The sequence below is a fragment of the Poromitra crassiceps genome (genome assembly GCF_964638095.1).
Source record: "Poromitra crassiceps genome assembly, chromosome: 10".
Lineage (NCBI taxonomy): Eukaryota > Metazoa > Chordata > Actinopteri > Beryciformes > Melamphaidae > Poromitra > Poromitra crassiceps.
In genome coordinates, this window is record NC_139631.1 from 25,068,116 (window position 1) to 25,079,098 (window position 10,983).

Genomic DNA, 10,983 nt, shown 5'->3' on the forward strand with positions numbered 1-10,983 from the left:
CTCCTCATCGCCGTGCTGCTGTGTTACAAGAACCGCGGCGACAGCAAGAGGCAGGATGTCAAGAGCGACGCCCCCGTGCTGTGGATGACTTAAAGAGCCTCACTTCAGCTACTCACCCACCTGACTGCACCCACCTGCACCCTGGCTCTGTAGACTAGGAAGGGCCCACCCCCACCCCTCTGCCCTGAACAACACCATGCCAGGGAGGGGATCTGGACCTTACAGTAGGCCTACCTGTCTTATCACTGCTGTGTTGAATTTGTCAATCAATAAATTGATCAGTTTAGATATTTCCAACCCTGGTGGTTGCCTGTTTTATGTTAACAACAGCTTGTGTATTACAAGTATTGTAAGTATTGTAAGTTTTGTACGCATACTTGCATACTTGAGTGTGTCTGAATGCATTGTTTGGAAGTCCCTGTTCATGGTGTATGTATTGTTGATGTTTTTTTTCTATGTCTTAAATGGCTTATGCTCTGCCGACCATCGTTTTTTGTTGCTGTTGTTTTTCTTACAAATGAGGACCACAATGGAAACAAGTCCCGGACATTATTGTGTGTAATTATTCCCTGACCATTTTAATACTGGTGTATGCATCTTTACAGTATCTGTTCATTCTGTGTATTTTGACATTGTGTATTTTGACTGTCTTATTAAATAAATTCATATTCATTCATTCATTCAACACAAAATCTGATCAACTTGATTTAAAAATATATATAAATTGTTTTGTGGTACAAATTACTATTATGGTAAATGGCACTTCACAATGTGCCTACATTCACCCATTCACACACTGAAGGCGACAAGCTGCCACGCAGGGTGCTGGCACAGCCATCGGGAGCAATTTGGGGTTCAGTGTCTTGCCCAAGGACACTTCGACATGCGGACTGGGAGAGCCGGGGATCGAACCACAGACCCTCTGGTTTAGTGGACGACGCGCTCTACCTCCTGAGCCACAGCCGCCCTATTAAACACTATTAAAATTCTTAGATCCCAACAAGCTGAATATTTGGGTAGGATAACTGTTCCATAATACACTGTACTGCACCTATGAAATTCTAATTCACCACACAGGGGAAATGACAATTAGAGCTTTGAGTCTCATTTTGCCTTGCAGACATCGACGAGTGCCTTCAGACGCCGAGCCCTTGTGCCCACCAGTGCTGTCACAATGCTGATGATGTCACTGATGACATCATAAGTGATGTCACAATGCACAATTGCGCAAGTGACATCACTGATGACATCAGCCGCTTAAATTCTTCTGAGAACACCTGCCTAGATAATGCTGTCAGCCCCTTCTCCTCAGCAGCACGCTGGTACACTATGCAGATCACTCATGGACTGGAAGACAGGCTCCAGGTACTCCTTTGATGTATCTGCCCTGCAGTAGTGGGAGGGCACCTTAGGGAGATCCTTCAGAAAACTCTTGATGAACTCATGAGCCTCACCTCTGTGACACAATGCTGCCGTCTTCTGTGTTTTGTCTCTGTCTTTCACCCAGTTAAGGGCACACCATTCTCTTATTCCCAGCGTTGCCAAAAACAGATTCTTACACACCCTTCTTCTCTGCCCATCGACTTTTAAAAAGAAAAGATTGGTAGATGACCGTCTTGAATTTTCAGACCCCCTTCTCCTCTGTACTGGCACGACATCTACCAAACCACGGACATACATCCTCTTCTCTTCCCAGTTCATGTTCTCCCAAAAGTCTTTGAAAATCTTCTCCCTTGCAGCCTCTCCAATCTCACTGCAGTGTATCAGGGAGGACTTTGCATGTCCAGCTGACTGGCATCTTGGTCCCATCACCCGGTGCTCCCTGGTTACCTCTTCCTGCTTCCTCATCGCAAGGTATGGCTGTCCCATCATTCTTCTCTTTTTCTGCACAGACTTCTTCCAATTATTTGGATTTTTCCGCTTTCTTCCTCCAACTGTGTCACCCTCAGCACCATTGTGGGAATCTTAAACAGCAACAACAACAACAACAATCATTAGCGTGTGTGTGTGTGTGTGTGTGTTATCCACTGTGACTGCTGGTGTAAAAAAAAGTGTGCTTGTGTCTGCTGTGAAATGTGTCTATCCACCCATTAATACTCATACATTGTAATATCAATTCCTGATTACAGTAACACATTCACCCTGTGTCCACGTCCAACTCCTCACCGTCTCCACTCTCTCTCCTCGCATGCTCCTCTGTCCCCTCATCCTCTGACTCTGTGCTGGGATGATAAGAGCTGCCTCCTCCTGCTGTGGAAACAACAACAAAAACATCAGTGTGTGTGGAGATCAGTGTGGAGATAAAAAAAAAAGAATGTGTGTGTGTCTTCTTCTGTGAAATGTGTCTATCCACTCATGAAACATTGTAATATCAATTCCTGATTACAGTATTACATTCACCCTACCTGTGTCCGCATCCAACTCCTCGCTCTCTCCACCCTCATGCTCCTCTGTCCCCTCATCTTCTGACTCTGTGCTGGGATGATAAGAGCTGCCTCCTTCTTCTGCTGTGGAAACAACGAAAAAATCAGTGTGTGTCTGTATTATCCACTGTGACAGCTGCTGTGGAGATTTAAAAAAAAATGTGTGTGTGTGTGTGTGTGTGTGTGTCTTCTGTGAAATGTGTCTATCCACTCATGAAACATTGTAATATCAATTCCTGATTACAGTAACACATTCACCCTACCTGTGTCCGCCTCCAAATCCTCGCTCTCTGCACTCTCTCTCCTCGCATGCTCCACTGTCCCCTCATCCTCTGATTCTTTCCTGGGTTGAGATGAGCTGCCTCCTTCTTCTGCTGTGGAAACAACAACAAAAACATCAGTGTGTGTCTGTATTATGCACTGTGACAGCTGCTGTGGAGATTTAAAAAAAAATGTGTGTGTGTGTCTTCTGTGAAATGTGTCTATCCACTCATGTAACATTGTAATATCAATTCCTGATTACAGTAACACATTCACCCTACCTGTGTCCGCTTCCAAATCCTCGCTCTCTCCACTCTCTCTCCTCGCATGCTCCACTGTCCCCTCATCTTCTGACTCTGTGCTGGGATGAGATGAGCTGCCTCCTTCTTCTGCTGTGGAAACAACAACAAAAACATCAGTGTGTGTCTGTATTATGCACTGTGACAGCTGCTGTGGAGATTTAAAAAGTGTGTGTGTGTCTACTGTGAAATGTGTCTATCCACTCATGAAACATTGTAATATCAATTCCTGATTACAGTAACACATTCACCCTACCTGTGTCCGCCTCCGAATCCTCGCTCTCTGCACTCTCTCTCCTCGCATGCTCCACTGTCCCCTCATCCCTTGATTCTTTCCTGGGTTGAGATGAGCTGTCTCCTTCTTCTGCTGTGGAAACAACAACAAAAACATCAGTTTTTCCATCATAATCAAAAACCACCCGGAAATGTGGAACCCTGCAGCAGTTAACTAGTATGAGTTGTGCCAAACAAACGTCAATATCTCAAAAAGTATACATCACATCGCTTATATTTTGACATTCTGAGTGAGAGCAGAAGTAGCTCAAGAGTCTGATGTATCATGTATGTTGTGTAACTGTCGCTCAGGGCTGACTCCATAAGGTCCCATTATAAAGTTACCCCCAGTAAGCCGTTTGTTTACCAACACTGATCCCTCGTATTATCCAGTAGAGAGAGAGTCCCACCGCACTTCAGCTATATTAGTAGGCAGGTCCGGTGCATCACAGAAACAGGAAGGTAGCATCAATAAAAAAGGAGAAAATCTTGAGCAGCTCGGACAATTAAATCCCTTCATTAAGTGCATCAGACAAAGTATCAGACTAAAAGTCTGGGTTCAGTTCAGTTGGGTGGGTTTGATTCCAGAAGACAACAGCTTAACTTTAGCTTAACTACAACCTGTTTGCTACAGCTAACACTGATGTCCCATTAGCAAAGAAAAAAGCAGGACAAAATACTTCACTAACATTAAGTTAAATAGCTAGTAGATGACATGAACAACGCACCTACGCAGCACTACACTATTGAGCTATACCGGATCTATAATAATAATAATGTCAACGTTGTCAACAATGTACACTGACGTTAAGTTACGCAGCTACGCAGCACTACACCATTGAGCTAATAAACACTGAAGTAACATTAGGCCACAAAGCTAGCAGCTAGTTCGCTAACCTAACTTTAGCGAACTAATAAAGTAAAGGCTATTTTGGTTTGCTGCAAAGTGACAAGTATACACGATATTGCCTCTTTTAAGTAACATAATATACACGACTTTGCCTAGCCTTTTACCTTAGAACAAATGTAGACATCCTTCCATTACTTCCGGGTACCCCTGAGGTCCACACATTATAATGGCGGTGGACGGCACAAACTGACGTGTTGAAGACAAAAACAGACAAAGAAGACAAAAATGGTTCGTCCGTGTTGTGTTGTTGTTTAATATCATTCATAACAACACTTTCACTAACGTTAGTGGAGACCAGACTAGCTAATTTACCTGTTGGACCAGACTAGAGTAGACTTGAAGCTAAATTAAATTGACGTGGCGTCAGTAGCTCTGTCTGTACCAGGCTGACGCGAGGTTACTCTGTCTGTAACGTAAAAAAACAGCGAGTTTGACAGACAAACACACGTTATTAGCTAGCTAACACTACATAAAACAAACACAGAAGAAAGGCTAGATACGTCGGACAAGCATGTTTACCAACCGTTTAACCATTTAAATTGAAAGTAGTCGGCCGAAAACAACGAGAGGGTTTGACAGCATTTATTTGACAACACGCACATTTAAACCTGCCGCCTTCCCCAAGTGGTACCCGGAAGTAAATTTGTTTACATGGTGACGTCACGGTGATTTGGTCTATTCTGCCTGTCTTACTGGAGTTGCTTGCTTAGGTCGGTAAAACAAAAGATGTCCAGCAGAATGTGGAAATGCAGGTAGCGTCAAAATGACGCAATTTTATGAAGATTGGGTTGCATGTTCACAGAAAAGTTATGCTATTTTTTCTGTCAACACCTAATAATTAGTATCACACCTGAGACGATAATGCTTTCGTATGGATTTGACTTTTGTCTGACATCATCACTCATCGGGGCCATATTTTTTCCCATGAGCAGCAGTGCTCCAGGCTCTATGCCTGTTTGCCTCACAAGATGGCGCTGTCCGCCACCACGAGCACTCTGGGAGACAAATGGGATTAAAACATCTCGTCTCATTAACTCAGCGACTGGGAGTCGAGTAGGAGTCTGTCAGTAGCTCTGTCAGTGTGTGGACTCGTCTTTCTGTTGGACAGCTGTCTGTACCGTCCGCAGCAGTAGACCACGCATGGCTGCAGCAGCCTGGACCTGTGTAGAGAGAAGAAGACGGTCCCCTGCCTGCTGCCAGACTGTGGAAGCGCTCAGTTATTCCTCCCGGCTTCAGTCCCGTTAGATGACAGACAGACGCGCTTTATCAGATGTTGTTCACCGGGAACCCAAAGCCGCCAAAGGAATAAGCATTTTCGTCAGGTTTTTAACAGACTACAGTAGCCTACGATGCAGTTACTGACTGCTATTTGAGCAGGAGTTGAAAGACCCCGGGAGCACTTATCGATGATATCCTCAGCAATCAATATAGTGTACTAATTTATCCTGGACGGAGAGGCCAAGCAAGGTGTCAGGTAAGGATTTCCTCGACCTCTCTTACAGGTGTTTGTGTTAGTAAATTGTGAGTATCGTAGTAAGGACGCGCCATTCACGACCAGCAAAAACTTTTTCCGCGTTAATTTCGTAGAAACACTGAAGGATATGAGAGATGTCGCTTCAAGTGGCACATGGCTGCAGTGCATTGTCTCAAGACAGTGCACGGTTTTATTCTGCAATGATTGAGATGAAGGATGGTGAGTCAAAGCCTAATTGTCTTTGGCGGATTAATAGTGAAGAGAATAAAGGAAACAAATGAGTAACGCTTATTGGTCCTCATCAATTATGCCAGACAGCTCAAGCAGACCAATTGTAAAGCCACTGTAAGAAAACGATTAAAAGTGGTGGGCCACTGCTAATTTCTTTTTGCGCGGTGCCAAAAATCTCCCTCGGAGCAGCTAATAAAATTGAAAAGCCTAAATATTGATTCAGTGAAATCAGTAAATGAATGGCCGGGTAACCCATTGAGGAGGGAGACAAACGCTTCCATGGTTACATCCAGGATCTCCAGTGTGGACACTGTGCTTTGTGTGGGTTTTCTCTCGCCCATTGAAATAAAACAACAATTCAAGGGGAACTGCCATACATGGCGAGCCGGGGACCCACTCATAAAGGCTCCGTTGACTAATCTATAGGCCTACTCAGACCATAAGTAATCTTGGCACACTTTGAGTTACGCACATGTGCTAAACGAGTGTAGGCTGAGACCATATTGTGCTACTGTTTCTTTGCGCATTTTACGCAGATGTCCAGATGTCTCCATAATTTGAACAGTTGAATGAGCATTTTTTTTTATCTGAATAATTTAATATGCCCACGTTATCTGTAATTGATTTGAAATGATGTCATCTTGGTGCGTCTCTAAATCTCTTTTGTTGCCTCCTCTGTGGTGCCTCAGCTGAGTTAAATCCCTCTTCTCACTGGGGAGGAAGGGGAGGGAGCTGCTTCTGTATCCATTCAGCACTTACACCTGCTCCATATAAGCCCGCACTGTGTCTCTGAGATGTATCTTTAAAATCAAAAGGAATTAGGCTATCCCTTTTGTTTGCCATGAAACAGTGGAAACTTGCCATGCCATTTTCTCAAATTTAATTCCTTAAACCTACAATTATAAACGCACATGCCACAGCCAGTCTCTCCTTTGTAGACTTGGATCCTTCACTTGCTCAGGGCTCAGGTCCTTTGTTTGTCAGTGTTTATGTCATCGCCTGGCAGGGGTCAGCCCCCAGTCGCCTGTGTGAGGGTCTCGATGTGATTCACTGGGCGGAAACTGTTTCACTGCCTGCTCCTCTCTCCTTCTGTCTCACCCTCCCTAATGGCTGCTCAGTACAAAGGGGGACAGTGCCATAAACAGACCCTGTCCATTGATGAGAGGTGCTGAAGTGTCGCACGTTGCAGACGGGCTGAGATTGATGTTAGCCAGGGATGAGAGGGCCCGCGTTCCCAGTGTGAGGGGAGTAGCAGACAAAGACACAGCACTACACACACACACACACACACACACACCACACAGCCCTGCAACAGGCTATATATGGCCACCCCATCGGATCCATTGAATCTCCGCTGGGGGCAAGAGATGTAAAGGATGACCTCATCTGCAGGATGGGGCCTCAGAGCAGTTGTACAGTTTAGTTTTAATAGGAATTTTGTCTTGATAGCCGCATATATGACCTCCTGATATTCCTGAAGCGATTTACTTTTATTTAGTTCTCTACCATTCTCTGCTGTCCTTGAGTCCATGCCTCCACGAGTGTACTACTAAAGCTAAGCTCAAGTTCATGAACACTCGTCATAGATTTAGCCATTTATTGCACAAATGGAAATACAGTTATGTTTGGAGCTTGGCGCTGATGGCTCTGCTCTTTACAGAAGATGCTCCCTGAATCAGCCCAGCAGCATGCTAAGCTGAACAGGGAGCACAATGCAGAATCCCCCATGGGCATACAATTAATTTAATAGCCATAGTAAGTAAACGGAGTCAGCCTGAGCAAGACATTGAATACATGTTTAACCTTTGAGCCATGCAGACTCTGAGCTAGAAATGTGGAGGCTGGGGTGGTGGAGGCCAAGCTTGGTGGCAGCAGCAGCAGCGACATGTGTGTGGCAGCATTTAGAGTAGCAAAGACCAGTGTAGAAGGGGGCCATATTTGAATGGACCATCTTGTTGTGAGAATGGATGTGATTGGTGAATGATTAAACTCTGATCCAATCAGCGGCTGTCAGCTGATTACAGCTGGGGTGTAGCCTATGACTTACGTGTCCTGCATGAACTAACGCAATGTTTCATTTATTTGTTTACAGAGATGGGAAAAGTACACACATTCTTTACTTACCTAGAAGTAGTACTGATTCACACTTGTTTAGTCGAGTAAAAGTTTAAAAAAACGTATGGCCCTGAAATGTAATCAAGTGTAAAGGCCATGGCACACCAATCAAACATTCTCCAACAAACACCAACAAACAAGAACAGACAATTGTCTGTGAATGTTGGCAGATGTTGGAGATTGTTTGAAAGCATGGCACACCGACCAAACATATTCAGCACAACAGTTGTTCTAATTTCAGCCAAATGGTGGCGGTAATGCAACAATAACTATGCCAACTGCCGTAAAACCACAAAGAAGAAGAAGCTGACCAAATGCGATTAGCGTTTATGGTGGATTTGCGATTGTGATTGCGATATAATAAACAAGAGGTATCTAGGCATGAGTTTTTTGATGGTATGATTGGACAAAAATGCCACGGTTTCACGTATCACAGACTAAAATACATGAAATATGTTACAATTTAAAATATATTAAAACTAAATAAATAAAACAATTTGAAATAAAATTATCATTACAAAAAAATAAAACATTTTGAGACATTTGCCTGTCCCACACATGTAAAAAAGAAACACCAGAAAAATATAAACTGCACTGTGTTACAGGCAGCACATAGAAGATGGCTCAGACTGGCAAAGTTAGTTACATGTCTGTCGAATAATACAATGATACACCCGTTTATTTATTTTGTAGCGACAGATGGCCTTAAACGCCACACTCACGTCACGCTTCTTGAGAGAGGGAGGTAACGTGCTTCTTTCTGCAGACTTTATCAAGGGACCATGAAGGCATCATGTGACAGGCTAGCTAGGAGCCTGGGAGGTGCTGCTGCTGGCAGCCGACAGTGTTTTCTCTGCTATCAACATTGTTAATCTGGTTATATTCTTCATCACAGCGGGTCATTACCCACTGTGCACTTAATCGCGCACTAGTTCTGCATAAGCACCTGCAGCTCTCTCCTTATTTTACTGACGTTCACTAATCACACGGCTGTTTACATGCGTTTCTGAACGGCTAGCTAGTTATGTTATGTTCTCTCTCTGCCTCTCGGTAAGATATAATGACGTAACCGTGCTGCGCATAACATTACTTATTTGCGGGAGTGCATGGGATAAGTCTCCCGCTAGTGTTGATGCCCAGTGTGATGGCACATGGCAGAGAAACGTGTGTTTGCTGCGTCGCGTGTAACGTTAGTAGAGGAGGCTCTGACCAGACGACCGCGAACAGCGAACACCGAACAAGCACGGATTGAACATGTTGAATCCGGGCGAACATCACCGAACATCGTCGAACACGAACAGACAAGGACAGACAGCTATGGCACACCAAACGAACATTTGTCTTTGTTCGTGTTTGTTCGTGTTTGTTTGTGTTTGTTTGAGAATGTTCGTTTGGTGTGCCATGGGCTTAAAAGTAAAAAGTATTTCTACCGGCTGTTTCTGTAGCAAAGCTAACTGAACCTCACGTCATATTAAAATTACTAGAATTTCCGCACGCTAAATCTAGGAAATGACAATAATTAAACTGACAGTCCTTCAAATCAGTTCTGGTAGAGCACAAAGTCCTTCATCACTTGTGTTAGTGGTAGGGAATGGACTTGGCTCAGGCGATGTGTGCCCAGCACTTGGCGGATCCGGATACGACACACGTTGGCCAGACTGCGAGGACATCTCTTAGCCTCCAGAAAGACCCTGAGAACCTCTGGATGCACCCTCTCCTCCAGCTCTGCCTGCTCCAAGGTCACCAGGGCCGGGTCGGCGCCGTGGTCCAGGAGCACCTGGACGAAGGCCACGTCGAACCTGATCACCATATTCAGTAGGTGAGAAGCCACGTCACGGGTCAGAACAGCGGCCTGGAGCAGCAGGCGGAAGCAGTCCAGGTGGTTGCGTTTACCGCTGATGTAGAGAGAGTTTGTGAGATGAACGATGTCAACAGTGTCACAGAACCTGATGAGTTCCTGCAGTATGTCCACCCTTCCCGCCTGGGCAGCACAGTAGATCAGGGTGTGTGTGAATTGGTACGTACTGTTGGTGTCGGCCCCGGCTTCCAGGAGGATCCGGACACAGTCCAGGTGACCGGAGACCACAGCCAACTGGACAGGCGTACGGTAATCCTCATCAGCTAGGTCTATCTTGGCTCCCTGGGTGATCAGGTAGACCACACAGTCAGCGTGACCCTGCCAGGTTGCGCGCTCCAGGGGGGTCCACCCACACTCAACCCATCTCTCATTGATCCACCTTCTGAAGCACTCTTCCTGCAGAAGGGTCTTAAGTTTGTCCAGGTTTCCTGCGCAGGCGACATTATGGAGCAGCAGCTTGTCGTCATGCCGTGCTCGAGCAGCCACAGCTCTGTCAGAGAGTTGGTGTTTTATGGCAGTTGGCATCCTCAATGTTGCATTAGCGTGAGTACATCACCGTCTCAAAAGGAATGCTTTGTGAAGGGACAAATTGAGTGATATCACTGATGACATCACTCACTGATGACATCACAAACGCTCGAGTGACATCACTGATGACATCACACACTGATGACATCACTATCACGAGTTACATCACTGATGACATAGCGCAATTGCTCGAGTAACATCACTGATGATGATGACATCACAGTTGCTTTACGTGATTTTTATGACCTCATCACTGTCTGTGACATCATCAGTGATTTATGTATGTACTATGTAGACTTGTGTCTTGTTTTGGGTGTACCCTACAACCTGTTTGTTTTTACAGAGACAAAAATGTCCATTAAAAGGACAACCCACTTGCAGGTACAGCTGGCAAAAAGTGTATATTGCTAAATTGGAAATCTGAACTGTCTCCCTCTCAGAGACATTGGTTGAACGAATTAACATCATATAGTACTCCTGAGAAGATCCTGTACAGTGTGAGAAGGAAGCTGGCGTTTTATAAAAAAATATGGGGCTCCTTTCTGGCCTCATTGCCTTCATTACACCCTCTTGGATAGTTGACTGGTACTGGCTTTATAAGGTTCTAATAT

The 10,983-nt window shown here is 44.9% G+C and overlaps 1 protein-coding gene across 1 annotated transcript; it reads right to left on the reverse strand.

Moving 5' to 3' along the window:
- Positions 1–1,149: 1,149 nt before the first annotated feature.
- LOC310784340 (uncharacterized protein) lies at positions 1,150–10,369 on the reverse strand (the record flags this gene model as incomplete). Its single annotated transcript, XM_083645356.1, has 7 exons — positions 1,150–1,964; positions 2,167–2,250; positions 2,406–2,507; positions 2,687–2,797; positions 2,966–3,076; positions 3,240–3,350; positions 9,880–10,369. The coding sequence occupies 7 exons, from the start codon at positions 10,367–10,369 to the stop codon at positions 1,309–1,311; spliced, it is 1,665 nt and encodes a 554-aa protein (XP_083501482.1). The 3' UTR covers positions 1,150–1,308.
- Positions 10,370–10,983: the final 614 nt, after the last annotated feature.